The sequence below is a fragment of the Gallinula chloropus genome (assembly GCF_964237585.1).
Source record: "Gallinula chloropus genome assembly, chromosome: 17".
Taxonomy (NCBI): Eukaryota; Metazoa; Chordata; class Aves; order Gruiformes; family Rallidae; genus Gallinula; species Gallinula chloropus.
In genome coordinates this window covers 14,329,866-14,357,624 of record NC_140102.1, presented here as the reverse complement: position 1 = coordinate 14,357,624, position 27,759 = coordinate 14,329,866, and the positions used below count along the sequence as shown (strand labels likewise).

General features: G+C 49.5%; 1 protein-coding gene across 1 annotated transcript; it reads left to right on the top strand.

Annotated features, from left to right (window-relative positions):
• Positions 1-1,224: 1,224 nt before the first annotated feature.
• ASCC2 (activating signal cointegrator 1 complex subunit 2) lies at positions 1,225-27,106 on the top strand (the record flags this gene model as incomplete). The annotated part of the gene is made up of 18 exons (XM_084271999.1): positions 1,225-1,305; positions 2,991-3,149; positions 3,707-3,877; positions 5,488-5,617; positions 7,475-7,542; positions 9,490-9,600; positions 10,816-10,928; positions 13,328-13,402; positions 13,939-14,046; positions 15,520-15,588; positions 17,021-17,095; positions 17,327-17,516; positions 18,027-18,241; positions 19,830-19,949; positions 23,353-23,577; positions 25,217-25,328; positions 25,849-25,925; positions 26,370-27,106. 18 exons carry the CDS (start codon positions 1,225-1,227, stop codon positions 26,536-26,538), a joined length of 2,268 nt encoding a protein of 755 aa, XP_084128125.1. The 3' UTR covers positions 26,539-27,106.
• Positions 27,107-27,759: the final 653 nt, after the last annotated feature.

The following is a 27,759-nucleotide window of genomic DNA, read 5'->3' as shown; positions in this document are numbered from 1 at the left end:
TTGGGGTCCCTCCCAACCCAGACCAGTCTGGGATTCTATGAAATATGCCTAACTTGGATCTTAACAAGGACACAACTCTTTACTGTGTCACAGAAACCACAATAGTCTAAAGCCCCAAGACATGAAAAGCTCTGTCAGCCCCCAGGTTTTGTTAATATTTGAACTTTTTAAATTGCTTTTGATTTCCCCTAAGGTTTGACTTTCAGATAATTTCAGAAATTGAAATATTTCTGAGCTTAAAAGTGCTGTTGTAGAACAAGATTGGTTTTGTGAGCACGTGGGGAATTGGCAGGGGAGAGGCAGGCTGTGTTCCATGGGCTCACCCTGTGTGCTGTAGCTGGGGGAGCACTGAAAATCTGCTTCTCATAGTCTGTTGGCAGGATGTGCTTTGAGTGCCTCTCTGGTGTGTGATGTCAGGAGACAGACTGCAAAAGCAGAGTTCAGCCCAGCTCCTCAGGAGCCAGGTTTCACTGCCAAGCTCCCTGTCCTGGTGTTGGTTGGCTGGGGTAGGGTTAATTTTCTTCCCAGCAGTGGGTATAGGGTGGTGTTTTGGATTCAGGGTGGTAACACACTGATGTTTTACTTGTTGCTGGGTGGTGTTTAAGCCACGTGAAGGACTCTTCAGCTTGTCTTCCTGCTCCACCAGCGAGGGGCTGGGCTGCACAAGGAGCTGGGAGGGGACATGATTGGGACAGCAGACCCCAGTGACCAAAGGCATATTCCATACCATATGGTGTTGTGCTCCATATATAACTGGGGGGAAGCTGCCCAGGGGATTAGACCACAGCTCAGGAGCTAGCTGTGCACCGGTGGTCTGTGGGTGGTGAGTGACTGGTGGGCTGTGCATCGCTTGTATGTTATTTTTATTACCTTTATTTTCCTTGCTGCCATTCTAACCCTGCCTGCCACATAAACCACAACACTCCCATGCTAAGCAATGCCCCCAAGTGTGTTTTGTGCTCCTGGAAGGTGTCCATGGCCTCTCAGAACAGGGGTGAAGGTCCAGCACCACCTAAAAGCTTTCTTGTGAGGCATGTGCAGCTGGTTCTTGGGTGTTCCCTCGAGGTTTTGGGTGGTGTATAAACACTCTGCATGAAGGTATTTCCAGCCACCCTGTGTACGTGTGTTACAGTGGGGTTGTGCTTTTGGTTGACTGACCTTGTAAAATGTATCCTGAGCTGCTTTTGTTTTTCTGTTTGCTGAAGACAGGAACAAGTCATCACGATGCCAGCGCTGCCTCTGGATGAACTCCAGCTGACAGAGAGGGATCCCAAGACAGGGAAGCTGAGAACTTTACCAGCACTGGTGAGCTGTGTTTTTCCTGAAAGCCAAGCAAGGCCTGTAACAAATAACTCTTATGTGGCTGGGAGTGGGCAAAACCAGCCCTTGGCTCAGGATATGATGAAATTGGGTCAGTTTGCCTGTTGAAGCAATTTATTTCTCTGTGTTTTAGTGCATTCAAATAGCCTAGAATTTTATTTCAGTGATGGATGAATGAAAACTTGCTGTGTTCAACACCAGTAGTAAACTGTTCTCCCAGAACTCCTTATTCTTTAAGGAACAGCCCAATTAGTGATATAACCTTTGCTACAATAGAGAAAATCACAGAATCCCAGGGGTTGGAAGGGACCTCCAGAGCTCATTGGGTCCAACCCCCTGCCCAAGCAGGGCGCCTAGGACAGGGCAAGTCAGTGTCCAGACAGGGCTGGAATGTCTCCAGAGAAGGAGACTCCACAGTCCCTCTGGATGCTTTGGGAGCTTCTGCACACTGTGTGAAGATCAGCTCCATGATAAGTCTGTCCACTTATGGCATCCTCTGGCTCCAACTTGGTCAAATCAGAAAATGAAACCCACGGTTATGCTTTTCTGGCAGAAATAAGGAGGTGTGGAGATGCCTTCTCCTGGGCATGCTGCAGAAGGGGGACCTGCTGCTAAAGCTGCTTGTTTGTAAGGAAGCTTACCTGGGGCACACGGACTCACAGACTGGTGGGGGTTGGTGGGCCCTCTGGAGATCACCCAGTCCAACCTCCTGCTAAAGCAGGGTCACCTTGAGCAGGTCACACAGGAACACATCCAGGCAGGTTTAGGATCTCCCCAGAGAAGGAGACTCTCCAGCCTCTCTACCTGGAGGCTGGGCAGCCCATCCCTGGGTTTGGACACCTGCAGAGTGATGGAGTTTTGCCTCATGTTGGGATGGATCTTCCTGTGCTCCAGTTTGTGCCCACTGGCCCTTGTCCTGTCACTGGGCACCACTGAGAAGAGTCTGGCCCTGTCCCCTTGACACCCACCCTTTAGATAGTGATAAGCATTAATGAGATACCCTCTTGGTCCTCTCCAGGCTAAAGAGCCCCAGCTCTCACAGCCTCTCCTCATCTGAGAGATGCTCCAAGCCCCTCATCATCCTCATAGCCCTCCCCTGGACTCTCTCCAGTAACTCCTTGTTTGTCTTGAACTGGGGGGCCCAGTGTGGGTTGAGGCAGAGCTGAAAGCTGCTGCTCACTACTCACCATCATTCTCATTTTAGGATGGGAGTGCAAAGCCTGTTCAGTAACCCTTGGGAAGGGTAGTGACATGTTTCTGCCCTGTGTTTGGTGGTCATGTCGGTTTGACTTGATGGAATGTTGTGCAAGAACCAGTTTGGAGGGAAAAAGAGAGAGTGCAGGCCACATGGCAGAGGTGTGGCATTAAGCTGTTGCTGTTTGGCTTGAAGGTGGGGGAGGATTGCTTTGCAAGGGTTTTGGTGAACAGAAAGCAAGCTGCAGCGCTACCAAATGATGAAGGGCTGAAAATAGTGTTGATGAGTAAGGATACAAACCAGCTGATCTGCTGCTGTGAAAGGTCAGAAGATGGGAATTCACCAGGGAACCGACTGCCAGATTGTATTAAAGAGGAATTTTGTGTTGGTTTCTTGCACTTCAGTGAGCAAATGGTAACTGGGCATTCCTGTCACTTGGTCTGTGGTTTTAATCCAGTGTTCTGGCTTTCTGCAGCACCCAGAAATAAAAGCAGATCGGTCTTTTGTGCTATACAGACCACCACCTGTTGTCAGAGACCCTGCTTTAGTGGAGGAATTCTTGGAGCGAGCAAAATTCATTGCAGATGACCTGAACTGGCTTCTGGCTTTGCCTCATGACAAATTTTGGTGCCAGGTAATAATTGTTCTGTGGACAATGGAGAAAAAGCATGGAGAATTGTGAAAGCCCCAAACTTTAAATCGTTTTCATAAAGACCTGGATATGCTCATTATGTCATTTCTCAAGCGTTTTAATTGTAATTAGTGCACCTTTCCATGCAAAGAAAGTACTATTTCCCTTTTTCCTTGTGGGTTTTGAGTTTCTCTCTATTTAATGTGGATCCTTTTAGAGCTCTGGAGTGTTTTAGAATCACAGAATGGCATGGGTTGGAAGGGATCCCAAGGATCACAGAGCTCCAACCCCCCTGCCACAGGCAGGGTCACCAACCTCCAGCCTGGAGCTACACAAGGTTGCCCAGGGCCCATCCAACCTGGCCCTGAACACCCCCAGGGATGGGGCACCCACCCCCTCTCTGGGCAGCCTGTTCCAGCCCCTCACCACTCTCTCTGTAAAAATCTTCCCCCTCATATCTAATTTAGATTGCTGCTAAATGTAACTGGGTTCCCCATGAGTGTGACCTGTGAAGGTTTGACATTCCCTTCTCCCTGTTTTCCTGCCTCTCCCTGTGCAAGGTGATCTTTGATGAGACGCTGCAGAAGTGTCTGGACTCCTACCTGAGCAATGCCCCCCGCAAGTTTGACGTGGTGTTGGATTGTCACCCGGAGGTGAATGACATGCAGAGGTGTCTTCACCGGAGCGTCTTCCTGACTTTCCTCAGAATGTCCACTCACAAGGAGTCCAAGGTAAGTATCCCTTGGCCTTGCAGGTGCTCCAGGCCATGTAGCTTAGGGAGAAATGATGGTTTTTACTTTGCATGGCCAGCTGCATTTCCTCTCCCTGCCTGTGTTTATCCATCTGTTTCTCCATATGGATGTGATGCTTCAGCTCTGAGTGGTTATCTGAACTATTCAGTGCTTTCCTAGGAAGGAGAACCAAGGAATGAACTAAGTAATAGCAGGTTAGCCATGAGCAGTGTTGTTCTACATCACTGTCAGAAGAGAAATAGCACCTTGGGCTTTGCATGGCAGGGTGGGACAGAGGCTCTTTGGGGCATCGGTAGCTGAACATTCGCTCCTCAGTGCCACCTCCACTGTACCGTGTCATGTAGGCTGCACTAATGCTTGTCTCTCCTTGAACTTTCCCCAAGTTTTGGAGGCACAGTGAAGTTCTTTAAATTACTGTTTTCTTGGCATCATAATTGAAAGATGCACTTGGCCCTAATTGTGAGTGGGTCCCCCCATCAGCACCGGAGGCGTCTCACAAGGCCTTTGGGCGGGACGAGTGAGGCACCTTGTGCTGCAGCAATTACTCCCTCAATATCCTCATCAGCTCCTGATGTGTTATTTAGTGATGTGCTGATTCTCCTGATTACCACAGCAGAACTGTTCAGGAGGTTTGGAGGAAAGACTTGGGAGAGGGAGTCAGAGGACTGGGGTGGGAGCGGGCGGGAGGAACGCAGCCTGCAGCTGGCACCGCCTCAGCCACCATACGACACCTCTATGGTGGCTTTCATTCCAGGATCTGATTAAGTCTTCCTGCTCTAATGAGGCAGACGAGCATTTGAAACCATTTTAGAGTTGAGCAGTGTGAAGCAGATGAATAGCCCGTTGTGGCACAGGCAGTCAGCAGTTCTAGAACCTGAGCGCAGCCAGCAGAAAGCCCCGTCCCGCTGCCTCAGCGGGGGGATGCACGTACCCGCCTCTTGCTGGGGCTGAAAGCATGTGCCAGCATAAGCACATTTCTCTTCTGAAAATCCCAAATCACATTTTCTAGCTTGCTTCTCACAGGCAGAGACAGTGGGGTGTTGCTGTCATCTAGGATTGTAGCAGAGATTCCTTCCATGTCAGGAGGTGCGTGTGTTTTGACCCGGTGTTCTAGCACTCAGTGTATAGAGCTGCAGATCCTGGTTTTCCTTCCTGCTTGTCACTGGTGCAGTCGTCTTGGATGCCTTGATTCTGCTCTTCCAGGGTGCAGTAACCTCAGGCTGTGATCCCATGTCTCTTTTTTTTCAGTGCCAGTTAAGTTGTTCCTGTGCCTGGCTACTCACTCCTGCTGCTTTGCTGAGCCATTCTTTGTCAGCTTGCTTGATTGTTTCAGCATGTAGTGAGCCAGGTCCAGGAACTGAACGAACTGGAAGTGCCTTCTTGGTTTAAGTTCAGGTGGATTGCTTGGCTTGATGTTGTAGATGGTGATGTGGCAGCAACAAGCACCTGGACTGGGGGGCTGAAGGGCTCTGCAGGACATGGTGTAAGCAGAGTTTCTGCCTTCCAGAAAAAGAAATGCTAAATACACTGCAGAGTTAGATAACAGTTTATCCTTTCATTTACTTGTGGCTCTTTTTCTCTCCCTCTAGGATCATTTTATCACTCCCTCTGTCTTTGGAGAAATTATTTACAATAACTTCCTGTTTGACATCCCGAAGATTCTGGATCTCTGTGTGCTTTTTGGAAAAGGAAATGGTCTCCTGCTCCAGAAGATGATCGGTTAGTTAAGCCAAGGAGCAGCTTGTCACATTTAGGCTTTTGCTTACTCAGATAATGGCAAGTAACAAATGGGTTTCTATAGCAGTATTACTGCTCTGACAACAAATTGCTCAGTAGCAACTAGAGCTGGTAATTTCTAGACCAGATATGAACTTCACTTATGTCAAGGAATGCGTTGTGGCCGGCAGCTTAGCTTTCCTGAGCTGGGTGCATGGTGTTAGGCCTGAACCAAGGCTCACTGGTTGTTTCCCATGCCAACTAATTGTGTCCTCAGTTGCTGGAAGAGCACAGCAAGGGCTCCATAAAATCCTGATAGAGACAGGAAGGGACAAACAACTCTATTCCTGGGCAGGGAGGGAGGAGGGTCAGGAGGTGGGGCACGGTCCAACTGCTCAGGAGTGCTTTTGTTCCCAGAGCTAGGAGCCAAGTGAAACGGCCAACATGAAGCAATCACTGGTCTGTGAAGTGGGAGAAGTTGAAGTTTCAATGCAGGTGTTGATTTATATAGTGCTTTGAAACCACAGAGCACTTCAGAGTGTTGCTCAAGCTGTGCTTACCCCTAGAATTCTCTGGATCTGTACAGCCTTGGTGGCAAGCCTGTATTAAGCAACATCTCAGCCTCAGATGCTCCAACCTGCTTAGGAAGAGGGGGCATGTTGGCTTAGCCTCTGGGTTTATCACAAGGGAGCTACCTGTGCTCTTTAGCAGCCACCTGACCACAGATGGAAGAGCACCTAACCTTGGACAGAGCTCTTCTTCCTAAAGTCTAACCCACTCTGTCTGCAGGTCATGTAACGAAACTTTTCCCTTTCTGTGGTAGCTCTTTGTGTCTCATTTCCAGTGTTACTGACATGAGGTGTGTTAGAGATCATGTGATGCAGCCAAATTTCCAGCCCAGAAAAGCTTTTAGAAGCCTTGCATTTTTGAACCCCTTTATCCTTTCTCAGTAACTTCCACTCTAAATTCATCTATCGAGCTTCTGAGGTGGGATGGAGGCAGGACAAGACAGATAGTTCTCTTTCAGATGTGAAGCTTAGATTATTTGGGTCTTAAAATATTCTGAAGATGACCTGAGTGTATGAATCAGAGAATCACAGAGACCTCATTTGAATTATGCATAAGCTTTGGAGTGCAACTCAGTAACACTGCGTGCAAGCAACTGTGTTGTTACAGTGAAGGCACGGGCAGTTCTGGGGTGTGATTCATAGCTTGATAAACTTCAGGTTCTTCTCAGGGTGTAAATCTTTCTGAAACCTGTCTTGTAACTCTTAGCTGTGCTCTGTCCATGCTGGAGAGAACTCTGTTAATTTTCATGGGCTGAGCAGTAATTCAGAGAGAAACAGGCAGCCTCTGTGCTTCCTGGGGGAGGATTTATGGCACGCCGTTACTCAGTGGAGTATTTTGTAAGGACAGTGAAGTCCTAGTAATATAATAGCAGGTATTACTAAAGCCTCATTACCTTTAAGAAATATTCTGCAGAAGGTTTTCCAGTGTATGCTGAACTGTTATCAATAATTAAAAGTCAACTCCAGCTGTCAAATAAAGGTGCTGGGAATGTTTAGCGATCGTATTTGCATTATTCATTGATTCGGCCTCTGGGGTGTGAATCATCCAACACCTTGTTTGCTCTGCTCCAATGAGCATATTCTCATTACCACCTCTCTGGCTGCTCTGGAGAGTCGATGGGCCAGCTTCACAGGGACAGGCCCTGTGCAAGAGCAGAGGAGTCAGCCCATGTCCTAAGTGGTTATTAGGGGGTGGGGGTGCCAGGAATGCTACAAGGACATCTTCTGGTAGGACTCTGCTTGTTGGCACAAGTGTCTGAACTAATGGGAAATGGTTCTCTTCCCTCCTCAGAAAACATCTTCACTCAGCAGCCAAGTTACTTCAGTGACCTGGATGAAACTCTGCCCACTGTCCTCCAGGTACTGCTTTCCTGCTTGGCCCGGGCTGTGGATCTCCTCTGGGAATGGGGCAGGGTTTAGAGGGTGGAAGGGAGCAAACTTGGCTATAGGCAAGCAGAATGTATTTGCTGTTGCTTTCTTTCTCTAGTTTATGCTCACCTGTGTCAGGTAGGTTTTGAACCATCATAGAATCATAGAATGGTTTCTGTTGGAAAAGACCTTCAAGATCATTGAATCAAACCATCTCTCCAGCCCTACTAGATCCAATGTTAGACCATGTCACCAAGTACATCTCCTCCTCTTTTAAACATCTCCTCTTCTTTTAAACACCTCCAGGGCTGGTGACTCACCCAGCTCCCTGGGCAGCCTGTTCCAATATCTGACAGCCCTTTCAGTGAAGGAATTTTTCCTCATAGCCAGCCTAAACTTCCCCTGATGCAACTTCAGGCTGTTTCCCCTTGTCCTGTCACTAGCTACCAGGGACAAAAGACTGACCCCCACCTCACTACAACCACCTTGTAGGTAGCTGTAGAGAGCACTGAGGTCTCCCCTCAGCCTCCTTTTCTCCAGACTAAACAGTCCCAGCTCCCTCAGCTGCTCCTTATAAGATTTGTCTTCTAAACCCTTCACTGGATTTGCAGCCCTTCTCTGGACATGCTCAAGCATCGATGTCCTTGTAGTGAGGGGCCCAGGGGGTCAGTGTTAATGCTGCAGGTTCTCAGGAGTCAGTGAGAGCCTGTTGGAAGGGGGGCATTGTCACTATGCAAAAGGTATTTGGCACCTCTCCACATCAGAGCTTTCAGCTTTTCTAAGCAGCTTGTGTATTCCCTAGACTCAGTAAGCAGGATTCATGTTTAACCTGGGGGGGGGGGGGGGGGGAAATCAAGATGCCTTGACATCTTTGTACCCTGAAAATGTCATGTTTACGTCCTCACAGAGCTCATCTATGCACAAAAATAAACAAACCCAAGATAAGGTTTGCCCCAAGACACCTATAATGTCACTTGACTTTCTGAAAGCCCCCGTTCTTCCCTTCCACGTGTGAAGAAGCTGTTAGAGCTCAATCTCAGGGGTGACATAACTTTAAAAAAAATATTCTAGGAGGCAAGACCAAACCTTCAAATGAATCACTGGGCAGGAGAACAGAGATTTATTTTCTTCCTTTTTCCTTGTGATGTGGCACATCAGAGCAGCTTCCCTGCAGAACACTGACTGGTTTCGGTACTGTGGGGCTCAGTGACCATTGTGTGGGTATCACTCTGCATCTCGAGCACATGGACATAACTCAAAGATGTGTTGTTACTGATTCATGAAGCTATGTATGTGCTCACACTTTGCAGTGCAGGTTGAAGAGCTTACATGCCCTGTAGAACCAGCAGTGTTCACCCAGAGATGCAGCTCTGGTGCCTTTAGTTGCCCATGGTCATGTCTCTAGGAGGAGGGTTTGGCACATCTCTTGGGGTGCAGATGTGGAGGAGTTGGGTTTAAACTGGTCCTATATTGCTGTAGTAATCTGGAGCCCAAGTCAGTAAGCTTCTCCCCAGGGTCTTTGCTTAGAAGACCCACAAGATCTGTCCTGCTAACCTGGGAGCCTGAAGGGCTTTGGGAGTGGTTCCTAAGCAGGACATGGGCTCAAATTCCCTTGCACATGGGGTTGGTTGGATCCGGGGTCCCTTCCCAGTGCCAGCCACGCTGGCTGACTCCCTGACACAGCCGAGTACTTGGGTCAGCAGCAGTCCGTCTCTCACCCCTCCACGTGATGCTTGCGAGTTGCAGGGACCTTTGGAAGTGCAGGGTGACCCTTCCTGCTGCGACCAGCAGGAGTCCACTGCAGCCCTCGCCTCACACAGCTCCACCTCTGTGGAAATAGCCCCTTATTGCAGGTGTAGCAGTGATGCTTAAGGAGATAAAGCGCCCCCCACTGCTTTCCCCCGGCTGTTGTCACACTCTCCTGTTCTCTTGCTCTAGGTGTACAACAATATTTTACACAAATGTGGTTTGCAGTGTGAAGGAGCCTCTGCTGAGCCCCAGAAACTGGAAGAAAGAGTGAACGTGACTCCGGGGAACATGCCACTCCAGGTAGAGCTGCTGCTGCCTGCATGGCTCTGTGTGTGGTCCTGCAGACTGATCTCTGTGGAGCAGTGAGACCACAGCAGGTCATTCTGTTCCTAAATACTGGTGGCTCATACAGCACGTGGTTGCATGTCACTGTCTGTCCTGTGATTTGCTGATGAAGCCTTTCCACCATGTGTGTTTCGACCATACCCCTTGCAGCCTGGGCTCTTTTTAAACCCAGCCTCTTCTTTTGCTGAACTGGTTTATATTAATGTAACAGAGCATCTGCCCAAAGTCCCCACCTAACCCTGATGGTGATCAGATCTGCAGAAACCTCTAGTTGAACTTCAGTTAATGAAGAGGGGGTTGGTGTCCTGTCCTTTGCAGAGACAGGCCCCATCTCAGTGAGCACAGTCTTCTGCAAAATCTGAGTCATGCAGCCTGCGTGTGGGTGTTGTTACAGCCACCCTGGAAATGCATCTGGCACTCAAACAGACTGCTGGAATCATCCCTTCAATCGCTGTGCTATTGCTACGTGGTGCTTCCCCACAGACAGGGAAGAATACTCTGGGTAGAGGACACATAGAGGGCAAAGTCACCATCCAGAGCAGGATGCAATGAGGATTCTTCTAATTTCACAAAATCTTTCATGAGAGTGAGCAGTTGGGATTGCATGACAGGTGCTAAAGGATAGAGTAAAGTTGTAGTAGAGAGGTTGTGTCTGCCTCTAGACCCGGTAACATGTAAGGTGTTTGCAATCAGTAGCAGACTGTGCAGTCAGGGAAAAGGTTTGACATGTCCCCTTAATGAGTTACACCCTGTTCCTAGGGAAACTTGTCTGGTTTTCATAGAATCACAGAATGGTTTGGGTTGGAAAAGACCTTCAAGATCATTGAGTCCAACCATCTCTCCAGCCCTACTAGGTCCAACACTAGACCTTGTCACCAAGTACAGCATCTACTCTTAACCCCCTCCAGGGACAGTGACTCAGCTGCCTCCCTGGGCAGCCTGTGCCAATACCTTAGAGCCCTGGCAGTAAAGAATTTTTTCCTGATATCCAATCTAAACTTCCCCTGACACAACTTCAGACTGTTCCCCCTTTTAGGTAGCTGTAGAGAGCAAGGAGGTCTCCCCTCAGTCTCCTTTTTTCCAGACTAAACAATCCCAGCTCCCTCAGCCACTCCTCATAAGATTTGTCTTCTAAACCCTTTCTCTAATGGCTCTCTCTTTCTGTCCCAGGAGCTGAAGGATATCGTGCTCTACTTGTGTGACACTTGCACGACCATCTGGGCGTTTCTTGATGTCTTCCCATCAGCTTGCCAGACCTTCCAAAAACATGAGTTTTGCTACAGGTACATCTTGGGCTGCAGATCAGAGCTTGTCTTGGGGAAGTAAAAATACTGAATATGCTGCTGTGTCCTGTCCCAGTGCTGCCTTTGTTAAAGGCAGATGGGAGAGACTGTTAGGTTCACAGACAGGAATACAGAATGTCCCAGGAAATAAATGTAGGGATGTCTAGAGTTTGTTGTATTTCACCTTCAGCATTGTCTGGATCCTAGAACCAGGTGACCATGACAGTAGACAGTACCTGGTGTGTGTTGGAAAGGGTGGAGAGGGGTGAGCAGAAAAGAGCTGCCAACACAAAGAGCTTCCTGCCATAGGGCCTGAAGCAGGGGAGGTAGAACGTCTGACGGAGAGGTGGTCCATCAGCCTCTTCAGAGAAACACATTTGTTTGATGCTCTGGTGACGTTTTAGGCTAAAGAATATTACTGAGGTTGGGTTAAAGCTGAGTGCCTGGCAGAGGCTGACAAGCCAGTGCTGTCACAGCTGGGCTGACAGCTAATTCCCAGACCAACTTGGGATCAGAGCAGTGTGTTCCCACAGCGGCTGCAAGCCCTTGAGCGGCACCTACCCGCCCCACTCCAGGAGCTTTAAGCTCCCAGATCATTTCATAGAGCCTTGCTGCAACAGCCTGTGTTTAGGACCATCTGAAGTGTGTTCATTTAGTGTCCTTATTTCCTGCTTTGTTTGCTTGTTAGTGTTTGCTTTTGTTCCCAGCCCTGTCGCAAACCTCGGAAGTCCTACAGCTGCCAGTGGTTTGTGGGCGCAGGTTGAGCAATGCTGCTCTGGGGCACAGAGGTTTCTGTCCTCCTCACATGTTGTCATTGAGGAGCGGTTTGGTGGACTGCTGGTGGCTGTTTGGCTTGGCAAGCAGCACTGCTTACATGCTTGGTTCCTTGGAGGGGAAAGGCTTTTGCCTTTAATTCTCCTGTTGATGTCAGAGATGTGCTAAAACAGGCCTGATCCCTGCGCAGTGGGACGACAGCAGTGTTTTCATTGCTAACGACTGGGTCTTGGGAGTGGGGAGGGAAAACTGATTGAGGTGTCATCTTTTTGGAACCTCTGTGAGCATGAATCAGTCAGTTGGCACCTCCTGATTTCTCACCCTGACTCAAAAGTATCGACCAGCTTGTGCTACATCTGCCTCAAGGATATTCATGTAACATGCTTGGCTCCGAGTGCGAGGCAGGGACGTGATGCTGGATGTGATGTTCTTAATGGAGCCCCAGCTCTGCAGTGCTGCAGGCTGAGCTTCTGTGCCAAGTGCTGTAAAGCATGATTTGTAACACCTTGTTCCTGGGGAAGCGATGCTGGCTGCGGGGCCGTGTGGCTGCAGGGGCGTGTGGCTGCGTCTCTTGGTGCTCTGTCCCTGAGAAAGGGGCTCCCTGTGAATCTGGACCTAATTTTGTCTCCTCCCTGCCCCATCCTACTGAAACATCCTACTAGGCTTTCTGCACATCAGGTACCTTCATCTAAATGCCCACCTAGAGCAGAGCTGAATAGCAAGGCCAGTAAGAAATCCTATCTTTTGGAACTAGGTGCTAGAACTTCTACTAAGCATACAGAAACTGGGATATGGTGCTGTGGAACTACCACTAAACTAATTCCCCTGAAAAGTAAAAAGGAGAGGAAGCCTCATATGTCCCTAAGATACAAAGTTCGTGGTACCACACTGCTGGAAGTGTTCCTGATTGATTTTGGTAGCTCTGTAGTTCTGATTTGCTCAGGGTATGTTTACAGAGAGAGGTTTTTGTCTACAACTGTTGCCCTTGGCTGTTGTTGCTCAAGAGGACCTCTGCTGAGAACCAAGTGCTCCATCAGCTTCACACAAGCAGATAACCAGATTCCCAAATGCCACTAGAGTTCTGTATGTGGGTATTTCCCCAGGAAAAAGGGCAGTGTATGTAGCACACAGCTGTACACCCCTTCACATGGTGAAACCCCTGTGGAGCCAGGGGTTGGCCTCAACGATCCTTAGGGATCCCTTCCAACTCAGGATACTGCATGATTCTGTGATTCCCTGTCTCACATCCAGCTTTAGCACAGATAAGGGCCATAAGGATACTGGGGTGGCAGGGGGCAGGGTGTTTTGGGAGGGACACAGACTGCAGATGTGTGTTTGGGAGGGTTCTAGGGTGGGCAGACTGTTCTGTTCATGCAGCACGAGGCTTTGCAAAGGTGTTTCTTTGCTCACACCTTCCGAGCTGCCCCGGTGGTCTCCTCCAAGTGCTGCTCTTCATCTCCTGCATGGTTGCTTGCCTGGGGTTCAGGGAACAAATAACAAGGGATGATGCTGTCAGCTGCTGCCAGTGAGGAGAGTTTAATGAAATTAACCATTTGCTTTATCTTCTAGCAAATTCTTTTTGAAGCCTCAGCTGACAGTCGCTGTTTTGTCACCCCTTTGTACAGATTAGCTTCATTTTATGAATTGGCAATTCCTGAGCTGGAATCTGCAATTAAGAAGAGGCATTATGAGGATAACAGGTGAGAACATCTGCAAAGGCTTGCCTTTTTCTCTTTAATAAGACTCTTCCTGGGCTTAGTTAAAAAGTCACTTCATGCTGCTTTACCCACCTCTGCAGAGTCTTTCTATCTAAAGCCAGAGATGGCTTTTCTAATTCCAAATTTTCCTGGGCAGTGGGGTGACTAATGATTTCTTTCTCTGCTCTCTAAGAAGAAACTTGATGAGAGATGCATTCAAATTGTAACAAAATGTGGAAAAAATGACTGATATCTCTATGTACAGATTGGTCTCATTTTAAGGAGCAGGCTGTGCCGGTACAGTTGAGATATCGTGTGTCTGGCTGTGGGAAAAATTGGTGATTGAGACCAACTTTGTTTAGAGCATGGATTTTTCCATGAGGAGTATGAAATGGCTCTAATCTCTTCTCCTTGCAGCAAAGAAGTTATTCTGATAATGAAATTTCCCCTCTGGAGGGGTAACTTTGGAGTGAAGGTGTGCTAAGGATTCGGATTTCTTGTGCTGACACCAGCAGTGTGTCCTTTTGCTCTCTCTGCAGTGTTGTTGCTGATTTGTGGAGGAGAATTTCACATTCCAGGAAGAAGATGATAGAAGCTTTCCACATCCTAATAAACCAAGTCTGTCTGCAGCCCATCCTAGAAAGCAGGTATTGGCACTTGGGCTGTGTGGAACCGGCCAGTTATTTGATTGTCATTGTGATGGAGATTGTTTCCCCACTTTCCAATTTCCTGGAGAAAATGAATGGGTCCAACTCTTTGTGTTGGGGTTGGAGCCAAAGACTCTGGCTAAGATCAGAAGTCGGTTGTCTCCCGTAGCAGGAAGGTCCCAGATGAAGCTCTGTGATCCAGAAGTGATGTGGAGAGCCGTGTGTTGACCCCACTGGAGCAGGAGAAGGCTGTGGTTGAATGAGCTTTCAAACAACTGTTAATGGTGAAGTTGTGAATTCAGATGCTGTGTGTAGATACCTTGACTGAGACACTGTAGTAAAAGCAACATGGTGCTACAGATTGCTGCACACAGTCGTTTGAAATCCAGAGACTGGTGCCTTTACCTAGCTCATTCCCCCATCTTGAAAATCGTGTACTGGTAGCTTTGTGAGTAAGCTCAAAGTGAAAGCAAGTGTAACTGTCCATATGAAGTAGAGAAATGAAATGACCTAAAATCATGTTGTGTCTTGGGCCTGGAGCCAGGAACTCGGATCTCAATTGCAGGCAAGGCCAGTGCTCCCTTGGGCTGGTCTCCCCTCTCCTCGTTACCAGTTTTGGAGGCTGCTGGTATTTGTGGGTGTCATTTCACTTCAATAGAAGACAAGGAGGGAGGGAATTGGTGGAATTCCTTATAAGACCCGTGGATTTGCTTCCTTGACTTCTTTTGTGACTGGGGCTCGTATCACCCAGCCTGTCCATGCTGTAAATCCAGCCCTTAGGGGTGCAGCAGCAGCCGTGCCTGCCCTTGCCTACCTGAGTATTGCCTTCAGCACCCACTGCAACACTGAGAGTATAAACAACCCCAAGAGCCCCACGTGTTCAGGTCCCTCACTATGAAGGACTGGATGGACTTCAGAGGCAATTAAGGACAGCTCCAAAAACTCCTTGCCAGTTTGAGGAGAGCTAAAGCTACCAGGAAGATGATGTGTGGGGCTTCTAGAGAAATACAGGCAGCGATGGTAGGTTTAGGCACTCTGCCAGAGGCGTTGGGCTAGGAGTCTGCTTGGCATGTGTTCTTATGTAGGTGAGCACATATTTTCTGGGAGGTTCACTGGTATAATCCCAAGACCATTGATGGTGAGAGTGTGATTACAAAAGCTACACACCCTTTTGGGCTTATTGTTAAGTCTGAGGCATTGAACTGTGATTTGTGAAGTCTGTCAGAAGTCCTGTGATTCCAGCTGTGGTACAGCTTTAAATCTAGCTGGCTGGAGGGTTTGCCAAAGCCACAAAAGAATCTTGTTTCCACTTGGCCCGTTGCTCCTGTGGAAGCCCAAAAGTGGACTGAAATCTGTTTTCCCCTCGGTGTGTGACCGCGACTCGTGTGGCTCACGAGGCGGAGTGTGGTGACGGTGCGATGCGGCAGCCTTACCGCCAAGGTTTTCACTCCCTTGTACCATTGTCTTCTGCAGCTGTGAGAACATTCAGCCTTTTATTGAAGAATTTCTACAGATCTTCACTTCGGTGCTTCAGGAAAGGAGGTGAGTCTGGCTGAAAGAGGCCCAGGGGGAAGGTCAGCTTGGCCTCCTCATCCATTCTTTACGGCAGAATTGCCCGAGACATTGTTCTGAGGGGTTATGATGCACTCGGGAGTTAGAAATCACTCTAACTAGGTGGGAGAAGTGCTGTGAGATGATTTCAGGCTGCAGTACCGACTTTATTGTAAAGGTGAGGATGTTGTGTGATGCTGGAGAGTTTTACTCTTTACTCTCTGTAATCCCGGCTCTCGCAGTGGAGGATAGTGATCTGGCCATTGCTGCCATAACAGGTGAGGTGGCTATTGCTACTCTGTGCTTTTCAATTGGGGTGTCAAGGCTAATGCTGAAGATGCAAAGTGAGTAAGTGGCAGAACTGGGAGTTCCATCCTGTCCTCTGACCGTGCTGTCATTCCAGTGGGGTTAAAGTCAAGCCACACTTTCTCTGTGATGCAGCGCTGGGTTACAAGTCTCAGGGCACAGGGAGTGTTGCAGCTGGTTCTGCTGGCTTGGGGGGAAGTGTATGGTGTAATGGGGGGGAAATCAGGAATGGGCACCCATGCTGGAATTTTGCATTGGTTGAGAGGGGGGTATGTGTTCCCACCTGAGCAGTGAGGATGTCAAAGGGGTGAAAGTGTGTGACAGAAGTCACGGACTTACAGGATGTGTTGGGTTGGAAGGGACCTTCAGAGGCCATCTAGTCCAACCCCCCCACAGCGAGCAGGGACATGTAGAACTAGATCAGGTTGCTCAGAGCTTCATCTACCCTGACCTTGAATGTCTCAAGGGATGGGTCATCCACCACCTCTCTGGGCAGCCTGTGCCAGTGTCTCACCGCCCTCAGAGGGAAGAATTTCTTCCTAAGGTCTCATCTAACCCTGCCCTGCTCTAGTTTAAACCCATCATCTCTCATCCCATCGCTCCAGGCCCTTACAAACAGCCCTTCCCAGCTTTCCTGTAGGTCCCCTCAGGGACTGGAAGGGGCTCGGAAGTCTCCTCACGGCCTTCTCCTCTCCAGGCTGAGCCAGCCCAACTCTCTCAGCCTGTCTTTACAGAAGAGGTGCTCCAGCCCTCAGATCATCCTCATGGTCTCATCTGGACCCTCTCCAAGAGGTCCATGTCCTTCTTGTGCTGAGGGCTCCAGAGCTGGACACAGCACTGCAAGGGGGTCTCAGCAGAGCAGAGCTGGAGAATCCCTTCACTCAATCTGCTGGCCACACTTCTGGTGATGCAGCCCAGGATGCCATTGGCTTTCTGGGCTGCAAGTGGCAATCGTTGGCTCATGTCCAGCTTTGCATCCATCAGTACCCCAAGTCCTTTCCCAAAGGGCTGCTCTCCCTCACATCACCCCCAGTCAAAGTGGCATCACACGCAGTGTGTGACAGCTCTGCCAGTAATTTATTCTTGAGTTTGATTAAACTTGTTTCTGCATTTTCAGGTTTCTCCGTGACTATGATGAGCTGTTTCCTCTTGAGGATGATGTCAGTCTGCTTCAGCAAGCATCCTCCACACTGTATCCTTTGCTGCCTGCTTGGGGTTTTGCAGACCTTGCTGCTCTTCGATTCCTTCACACCAGCAGCACTTCCAGTGCTGCGTGACTGGCAGTGAGTGATGGAAAGTTTTCTCTTAAAGAAAGGGGGAATGTTAACGTAGGCACAGGCTTGGGAGTCACTGAGGACATAGCTGTTTCAAGGTGAGGTCTGAATCCATGCACCTAGAAATGTCCTTAATGCTGTCCTCTTAGAGATGAGACCAGGACAGGCTATATCCTCCAAGCAGTGGAGAGCGCATGGGAAGGGGCAGACAGGAAAAAAGCACAAGTCGTTAAAGATCCAACACCACCAGCAGCAGCATCTAAGGGAGCCTCAGCGATAGCAGAGAGCTCTGCTGAGGACATGGAAGAGCTCAGGGCTGCTTATGCATCAGAGGATGAGGTGAGCGGAGCGCCGTGGGTAGGACAGGGTTCTGCGCTTTCTTTACTTCACCTGCCTGTGAGGAGAGGATTGGGTTGCCCAGGTCTTGGGATTACAAGAGATTTAGTCCCCTTTCTTCCCTTTGCTAGATTTCAGTGCACCTGTGTGCCTTGGGAAATGAGAAACGAAGCTGTGCCTGAATCCCAATGTTATCTAGGAGCAGATTGCTCCTGACTCTCACTGGCCTGGGGCTCCTGCTGCCTGTTCAAACACGGCTTCATCGCTGTGGTTCATGTGCTTGTGTTTTCAGTGCCCATGTTATCTGTTATCTCGCCGACTCAGGGACAGCCAAAAGCAGTTTTGTGCCCACGTCTGTGTACCATAAACACCACAAGAGACCCCTCATGTTTCAACTTAGTTGTGTTGAAATTCTGGTAGCCCAGCCTGCTCCTTTCCCTTTCTTACCCTGCATACCTGCCTCAGCTGCTCTCTGTGTCTGGTAACACCCCCAATTCTGTTTGGTACCTGCAGTGTGCTGGCGCAGCTGCTGCTCCCGTTGCCAAGGTGTCAGGGGTGGAGCTGGACTCTCTGATCTCCCAAGTGAAAGACCTTCTGCCAGACCTTGGTGAGGGCTTCATCCTGGCCTGCCTGGAGGAGTACAATTACAACGCCGAGCAAGTGATCAACAACATTCTAGAAGATAAGCTGCTGCCAAACTTGGACAAGCTGTCCCGAACGATGCAGAGGTGTGGGGCAGCTTCGATGCCTTTGGTTTTTTCATTTGTGGGTTATCATCTGACAGCTTCCTTACTGCAGGCTCTTGTTAGCTCTGGGGAGTCGCACGTGTGTTTTCCTGGGGTAGACAGCTGCAGAGAGCGCTACTCAATGCCATCCACTGCTAACTCTCTGCCCTGTTGTGTCCCCAGGGAGGGCACAATGCTTGACTGACCAGGATTTCAGCAGAGCAGGTGCTGTTTTGTGTTTTGTGATGTGGGAACAAAAATACTTGTACTTTAAAAGCTCAAATAAAGATTAAAACCCCATTGTGGGACATAGGCTTAGACTGGGCTGGGCGGTAGAATGGGTTGCTGTAGGTGTCCTGCAGGAAAGGGAGCAGAGTCTTGTCTCCAGAGGAGCTCTGCCAGTGGCTGCTCTGCTGAATGGGTCGGATACAGTGTTTGACAGGCTGCTGGCTTGCGATGGAATTTAAACCAGAGAGAGATCAGAAGTGGCAATTTAGATCCATTTTTATCCACCCTTTGAGAAACTTGCCAGGCTTTTGCTTGCTTCTCTAGGTTGTAACTGTGGTGTAGGGTTCAGAGCTGGCAGTGGGATTGAGTTGTTTTGGTTTGTCTGCAGCTGCTAGCGTGTGTTTGTGCTGCAGCAGCAGTTCCTGATGGAGCGTCAGGATGCGAATGTGCTGCTTGTTCACATTTCCTGGAGGAACAGGCAGACTGTCTCATCCTTCCATTAGAGAGGGAAAGCATCATTATCAGAAAAAAGGGTCTAGAAAAATCTTAGTTTTGCAACAGCCTTCACGCTCTCGTGCTCAGATCTGCTGACTTTGGCACCAGGGATGTGGGTGGCCTTTTGGAAGGGTTATTTATTTCTGCGACGCCAGCACTTACTGAAGATGGGGCTGGATTTATGTTTGGGGGTGGTTTTTTTCCTGCCTCTTGCATCTTGAAACAAAACTCAGTTCAGGAGCAAATGGAGCCTTTTGATGGCTGCTGATGTTACAAGTGAGCGCAGCAGCATTTCCAGGTGCCCAGCTGAGCTAACAGCACTGCACAATGAATGCAGAAATAATCATCTCTTGACTTATAAGTTGAACAAATGTAAACCTGGAACCCTGAGAAAGAATTAATAGGGAACCATAGGGAGATAAATATCCTGAAATCAGCAGCAGCAAATTGTTGGAATCTTTTCCAGCATGTAATTCATCATACTTAGTGCTTGGCTTTATTGAGTCGCTGTTTTGAGACCAGACAGTCTGTTGGATATTCTATGCTTTTGTGCAGTTTTACTTGTTCTTAAATGAAAAGCAGAATTGCCTCTTTGCTTTCTAGAAGCTGCTTTAGTTTTCCCTCAGAAACAGGCTCTGAAACCCCTGCCTTTTCCCTACCCATGCCACGTAGTGGTCACGCACGTACTATAGTGCGGCTGTGAAGGAATAGCAATCCGTGACCCAGCCAGCCAGCACCATGAGGAGGATCTTGGCATGCTGTGGGTGACTTGGCAACTGGCAAAGAACAAACCAAGGTTTTAGGAAGGAGAGGACTTGGTCTCCCTCAGCTCACCTCTGGTTTTTATCCTCTCTTTCTCTTTTAACAGGCAGCTGAAGCCAGACCCGACTCCTCTAGTCACTTCTCGCTATAATGTTTTCCAGAACGATGAGTTTGATGTTTTCAGCAGGGACTCAGTGGATGTTTCTCGGATACAAAAAGGCAAGAGGTGAGTTCTGTGCACCCTCAATTAACCCTGTCTGTCAGGGGGAATGAGTGTCTGCAAACCTGCAGGTTTATTTCACGTACAAACCTCCTGCACACATTGTTGGCAGGGGGTGGTAAGGCTTATCAGAAATGTTTCCCACCTGTTTCTTCCATTCCTCTGGGAAAGAGAAATGAAATATTATGAGGGGGTTGGTCTCAGTGAGTGTTTTTCCTAATTAGCTTTCCTCTGTATGCTGCTCTGCCAAACTCATTTGCAACGTGGGGCTCTTGCTTCTTGGTCTTAATGCCACACTTGTACTGAACAACAAACCTTGAAACAGAACTGTCCATACAAACTGGAATTGCAGCTCAGAACCTTCTGAGAATGAATAATGATTTGGTGTGGATCCAAGTGAAGCTCCAGTATCCATCTCCTGATACTGCTCGGTGGCTTAGGCTGTTGTTGTTCCTGTGGCTGCTGCTTCCTGCATCTCCTTTGCCTTCTGCCTGGCATTGTGTGCCACACTCTGTGCAGATTTAGGTTAGGACATCACCCTGCTGGCTCCCTCTGATGCCAGCTGCACCTCTGTAGCATGGTTTATGGGTTTCACATTCTTTTTATTCCCTTTCTCTAACCAGCCAAGTCTGATCTTTATGTTAGTATGTGTTTATGCTGAGCATAAGTAAGAGCCTGGCTGGAGATAGAACTGCAAGACCCCAGGAGCTCCTGGGTAAGGTTTCAGTTGCAAAGTTGCATCAAACTCTGAGGAGAAAACCATTTTAGTCCCAAAGTCCAGTTGAAGAACCTTTCAGCAGCAGTGCTGTAGAGCTTCTCTTGGCTCAGCCAGGCAAGAAAATAATTGATTCTCTCTCTGGCCAAGAGAATGACTTTTGAAGTGTCCATAGCAAAGAATCCCCAGCACAATCTCTCTCCGTTTCCTCATCATCTTGCCTTGCTCAGAGTGCAGGCAGGCACCTTGTCAGCAGGAGCCTTGTGTGTGGGTGCTCTCAGTTATCTCCCACCTCCCCAGAGTTTTGCACATTTAGGTGGTTGCTGCAGCAGCTGGATAAGGCTGGAGAGCACGGACAAGACCACAGAGCATGGCACATCCAGCGTGTGGAATAACCCTGCTGGGAGCTCCCTCTGCAGATCACTTGTAGAGCTTTTGAAGGTCATCCCGGAGCTGGGGGGTGGGACCCTGCTCCCACTGTGTTCCCCTACGGCTGCTGCCCTGTCCTCTCTCCAGTGGTAACGCTGCTCCTTGGGAAAGCCAGCGTCTCTCCTGCTGTGCTGTGATCTCTTGGGATTATCCCCCTCTTATTGCTGCTGTTCCTGGTGTCTCTTGGCTTCCCTCAGGCTATGTCTTCATTTCGAAATGGTTCTTCTGACGCTGAGAACACTCTGTGGGACTCCAGGCACATTATTTCTGTTTTCAGTGGGGTTTAAAACCTGGACCTAACTCACCATGACCAGATGTGGTCAACCCTATGCCCAGGCCAACTATATCTGTCTAAATCAAAGGATAAGCTACTGTACATTCCTCTCTAGGATTTAACATTCAGAACTCTGTAGTTAGGAAGAGTTTCTCCTTCCAGCACTGAGAGTGAAACTTCTTCCTTCCAGCAAGAAACCCAAATGCTTTACCCAAGTGCCTGGGTACCAGGCATCTCTGAGCCTATCTTGAGGTCTGGTTCAGATTCAGAGTGTGTAGGTGCATCTTTTTCCCTCTTTCTTTTTCTTTTCTTGTAAAGTCTTTTGCTCACCAAACTCAGCTTGTGCTTTGAGTGGTGTTGCTGTCTGAGTGTGATGTTGCAGTAGAGTTTCAGGAGCCGAACCAGGGTCCCATCGCTGGTTACACATAAGCACTTTGGGGCAGGGACTGTTAATGAGGAGGAGAAAGCCACGCCAGGCTGAGGGGAGAAACAAGCACCAGGAAGTGAATGTCCTGGCATAGCTGTCATTCTTTGCTGATCCTGAAAAGTGATCTCACCTGTCTCTGCCTGTCTGGCCATAATTGCTAGCTGAAGTTGGCTCTCAAAGTCAGAGCGTGTCCTGAATGCCAGGGGACCAGAGGAGCTATCCCACTGCTTTTCCTGGAATTGGTGCCTGAAACTCTTCTGCAAGTCAACAGACCAGCTCAACAGGAAACAATTACCAGATGGTTAGTTAGTCTCATGCCTAATCCCAACAGAAGATGCTATCCCAGCCTGGGTATGTGTGAACTAACCGCGTGCTTTGTGGCGCCTTTTGCAGCTAAATGCAGGCGTGAGTCATGGCAGAGAGGGGAACCACAGCTCACAGCAATGTTACTGTGCTTTGAGATTCTTAATGAAACTCAGGCTGCTCAGATCACTTCCCCACTGCTTGCTACCACGTCATGTAAGCCTAATCCCTTCTTGAGTCACTGACAGTGCTTTGAGTGGGTTCTTTCGCTGATAACATCCAGATGTCAGATCAATCCCTGGTGTGTGTTCCTTCTGGGCTTTGAGGGCCTGTGAACACTTGGATGTGGAATCCCTTTGCCATATGCATGTACTTGGCTGGCCTGAAAAAGGGGCTTCAAAGAGTTCATGCTTGTGCAGCGTGAGACCCAGCATCTCCGTGGCTGCCTTTTAATACCTCTGTCAACATTCTTTGTCTTGGTCTTCCCTTCTATAAAATACAATTTACTTGCCCTCTAAATTTAAAAAGAAAACTGTACCTGGGGTGCTTTGAGCCAGGTCAGATCAGAAACACCACTCTGGTTGGCTCTTTCCACTCTCAGTTGTGCCCACTCTAATCTGTACTCACCACACTGGATAATTTTTTCATCCTCCCCATCTACATTCTCATTTTGCATCTCATGTTTGCAAGCTGAGTTGCTTGAGTGTAGGAACACAAGGTGTCTGTGCAGCAGTTCTTCCCGTGCAGCCCCCAGTCCACCAGGCTGATGCTGCAGCATGGTGTTAGAGGGCACTCTGGGCCTTGCAGAGCTGCCTTGTGGGCTGGAGTCTCAGCCCTAACAGCACACCCTTCAAGATCCCTTGGACTCCTCGGGTTGTCCTGGATCTTGGCCAGATTTCAGCTTGAGTGTAATTGCATTTGGCCTCCAGTAAAAGCTTCCTTTCTGTCTCAAATGGCAGTGGGAGGCTCCAATTCCTGTTCTTATCCGCTGTGTAATCTTGTGGGGCTTCTGTTTAAGACCAACTTTGTTCCAAGCCAGGAGTGGCCGTTCTTAGTAGCCAGACAAACATCCCTCCTACAAATCAGAGGGGAAATAGGTAGGCTTAAGTAGTGCTTGTGGAGTCTGAGATAAGACTTGTGTTGCTTCAGCTTCCACTTACTGCCAGGAGGAAAAAAAAAACCAAACCAACCCCTAATTGAAAGAGAAAATCTTTACCCTGCCTTTGTGTGTGCCTCTCCTTTTCCCTGCTGTGGAGTGCAGGCGGGAGAAGGACACGACCCGGAGTCTGCTGAATGACAAGCGCCTGGTTGCCGAGCAGAAGGAGCGCTACAGCCAGTACAGCGTGGTCGTGGAGGAGATCCCTGTGCCACAGGGAGAGGCTCAGCTCTACGGGGAGGACTATGAGGATGAGTATGACGACACTTACGATGGAAACCAAGTGGGGGCCAATGATGCCGACTCGGATGATGAGCTGATCAGTAGGAGGTAGGTGCTGGGGCTTGAGGGAATCCTCACCTAGAGTTGTCCTGCTTGCTCAAACCCATTGAGTGCTGGGTTTGGCTCTGGCCCTCAGAAAGGATGCTTCAGACAACCCCCTGTGCCATTCTCTCCACACCATGTGAGGAGGGGGATTTGTCCCACTCTCCTGTTGGTAGGGAGCGTTGCCGGAGCGTGTGCCCGGACCGTTCGCGTGCTCCCACTTTCTGTGTGTGCAGGGCTTGGCTATTGCCTGGGCAGGTCACTGTGCTGAGGCACAGCAGTGCTGCTGCTTATAGCAAACCACCCCTCAGCGGGGGGAAGGGGGCTGCCAGGGCTGAGGGTAGCTGGGCAGTGTAAAACAGCTGCTTAGCAAGGAAAAACTTGGGGATTTGGAGAACTGTACAACTGGACTTCTCCTCCATGCCAGTCCTGACACGTTGGTGTGCCAACACCTGGGATTCAGTCCTTGCACAGCACTCTGCATGGTGACTGAGCTGCCAGAGGCAATTAGCTCGTGGGAAGCGAAGGGTTAGTTTGGGATGGAGGTTGTAGAATGTTAATTTTGGAAATAAGAGCTAGAGATAGAAACCATGTGTTTTAAAAGTTGGTTTAATGTTTCTGAAAGTGGCCCTTTAAATTCGGATGTCTTCTGGAGAGGTCCCATTTCTAGCCTTAAACCAGAGTGTGTATTTGGGGTTCCTTTTGCCTTTTCTCCCCCACTCCTGAAGCGTGGTGAAGCTGCAGTTTAAACTCTTTGTGTCTTGTCCATAACAGTGTGGCACTCGGGTCTTTTCCCCTATTTCAGGTCCCGCTCTTCTTAGGGAGGCAGTAGGGACAATTAGGGGATGTTACTGCCAAAAACTATGTGTGTAGGTTTGAAGTAACAGGCTTTTCTGGGTGTATGTTTATCTCTTGGACAGTGGGAAGGTGGGTCAGAATTCCAGCAGAATTTAAGCACACACATGTTGTACATGTATATATTAAAGAAGAGCTGTAGGCACATGCTAAATTAAATTCTTCCTCCATCCCCTGGGCCTTTTGCTGCTCTGTGTGCTCAGGGTGATTCATAAAGCTTGCTGGATTTCTCCAAGGAATTCTGCCTGTATGAAACTGGGGTGCAGCAATGAATTTGGGGCTCCATGGATAACCACAGGCCAGAGCTGGAGGTTTTTACAGCACAGCACTTCCTGAGCATCAATGTTTCTGTCTGAGCTCGAGGTTTGCAGATTCCTCTCTGCACAGCAGACGTTCCCTGGCTGGGGAGCTGAAGCGTATTCCTGACTCGTGGCTGTGCCTGGATCCCCTTTGGCCAGAGGAAGCAGTTGTTTCCATGGAGAAATTCATTGTTGCATTTCAGGTTTTTCCTGACCTGCTCCTTTTTTCCTAAACTATTATTATTTTCAGTGACAACTTCATAGCAAACATTCCTCAGTGAAGGGCATTGGTGTTCATTCATGTGCCATTAACTACTGGGTGTCTCTTTGGGTTTTGGGGTGGGGTGTTTTTTCCCCCTAGGAAAAAGAAGCAAGTCCATGAAATTTGAAGCTTCTTGGTTTTGAAAGAGGTGGTGGGAAACAAGGAGGGCATGTGGAACACTGTTGGCTGTGCTCTCTTCACTGCTGACCCTTTGTGGCTTAATTCTCAGGCCATTCACCATTCCCCAAGTTTTGAGACCTAAAGGACAGGAGGAAGGACAGGAGGAAGAGGAAGATGATGAAGAGGAGGAGGAGGAAGAAGCTGAAAAGGAAAGAGCAAAGGTGACATTAAGTTTGTGTTTGGAGTTGTGTTAAGGTTTACCATGCCTCTTACCCACTTCACCTGCTGGTGTTTGCCAGAGGTGGTGTGGAGCATCTGGGAACAGCAGCACGGAGACTGAGCTGCTTTCCAGAGTGGCTCCTCCTGTGCTCTGCTGGACCATGAAACATCCCTGAGTACAGCTGTGCCCCGCTTCCTGCACTGACCCTGCTCCATGGACAGGTTTCAGCCCCTTTATTCCTTAGGCAGGTGATGCCAGCAGAACACTTTGAGGGCCAGTAACACTCTGGTGTAGTGGATATACTGGAAATAGTGGTGGTGGTGCTGGCAGAGGTAGGATGTGGGAAGATGTTTCTGCCAGGTTTTGTGTTTATGGTCACCAGCACGATCCCACTGGTGTAGCCAGGAGAGAGAGTGAACAAGGAACTGACTCTGTTCCATGGTGTGTCAGGATGGCCTCCTGCTCTAGCCCTTTGCAGGATGCTGGTGAGGTGACTGAGCTCTGTCCTTCCTCCCTCCTAGGACCATTTCGTGCAGGACCCAGCTGTGCTGCGGGAGAGAGCTGAAGCCCGGCGCCTGGCTTACCTTGCAAGGAAGGGGTAAGGAAGGGTCTCCTTGGCAGGGTGAAACTGTGCCTGTTCCTTAACATTCCTGTGTGGCAGGGTCACCACCACGGCAGTGGTAATTTCCTTACCTGGCTTTTCCTTCACTGCTGCCTGCCTGTCCCATCCTATCCCATTGAACAGGGAGGCACAGCCCTCTATCACAAGCACCAGGACCCTGTGTAAGATGCAGTCTTGGAGAGCACAGCTTCCCAGAGCTTGGACAGCTGCCACAGGGATTTCAGGGCAGTTTAATAGAGCCAGTTTCTGCACAGCTTTAGCTGACAGAGTAGGATGCAGTCGTGGCTGTTGCAGAAGCCCCACAGAGCTGTGGAGAGCTGAGGCTCTGGGCCCAATGGCCACACTCCTCGCACCCCCCCTGTTTCTTGGGATCAGGATATCATGTCCCCTGTTGTGATGTCCCTTTCCTGTGTGCTCCAGGCACAAGCACGACAGCTCTGCCGTGGTGGGGAACACGAAGGGCCACGGGCAGAACCGGGAGACGGTGCAGGAGCGGCGGAAGAAGGAAGCAAACAAAAGCACAAGAGCCAACCATAACCGCCGAGCCATGGCTGACAGGAAGCGGAATAAAGGCATGATTCCCTCCTGAAAGACTCTTGCCATGGGTGTTGCACCACCCCGGTCCCTGCGTGGGAGGCGGCAGTTGTGCTCCAACCCCTCGGCTCTCCCTTCGCACAGGGGGCTGGGCAGTGGTTCAATACCCAGTGCTCCAGCTTACGTGGAGCCACACACACCATGTGGGCAGGAACTGCCCTCCCACAGGCAGGAACCCTCTGCCCTGCCCTCCACGCAGACCCTGACAGCTCCTTGGGTCAGACACGAGTGTGCAACGACGGGCTGCACCGGCCGTTCGTTTCGTTTTGTACTATTTATAATTCTGAGAAGTTTATTTTCATACTGGCCTCTTCTGTGCCCTCTCTGCAACTCAAGCAGCTTCCAGGCCATGCAGCAGGCAGCTCGGAGAGCAAGGCTTCCCTGGAACAGCCCCCACTGCTTCCTGCTCCGCTGAAACGCCTTATCCTGACAGCAGGAAAGCGCTCAGGCTGTGCCCGTTGGTGGCACACACACAGGAGTTGAGGTGAACAAGACTTTATCCCAGACTTCTGTCCCTTGAGCGAGCTGTGTGAAAGCAGAACGTGCAAATAAACGATTTCAGTCTCATAGTTGGTGTTTGAGGCTCTTTCCAAACTGTATCAATTGATCTTTAGATAGGGGCAGCCTCAGCAGGATGCACTGGGTGGTGTCTGCCTGCAGTGAGCCCCTCGTGCTGCTCTGTGGTGGGTCAGTGTAACCCCAGCCACTGCCAATGAAGGTCCTTGGAAATCAGGATCGAGGTATCCTAAGCAAACAGCAGCCCTTTGGAAATGGGAGTTGAAGGCAGCAGGGTGAGATCCCCGGAGAGCTGCCGCCTCAATAACTGCTTGTCACACTCTATGAAGCAGAACTGCCCTGATCCTCGTGCTCGCTGATGGGAAGGCAGGGAGCTGATAGTAAACAGTTTGTAGTTGCTGGAAGGACTTCTCCTGAGGGCTGGGTTTTGTGGTGGAGTTGTTCCCTATGTGGGGAGGCACCTGAATTACTGAGTTTGCCTTGTAGCCTGGCCGTGAGGTGCTCAGGTGCCACAGTAGTGGCTGTGCCCCCAGCAGCCTGGAATATCCACCAGCAGCTGGAGATAAAACTGTTCCAGTCGCTGTTTTTGGAGTGCCAGCTCCAGCACAGAGACCAACTTTCAGGTAAGCAGTGAGGCTGTGCCTGGCTCATCTGGGGCTGGTTTCCCCAGCACCGCTCAGTGACATGGAACAGGCACTGG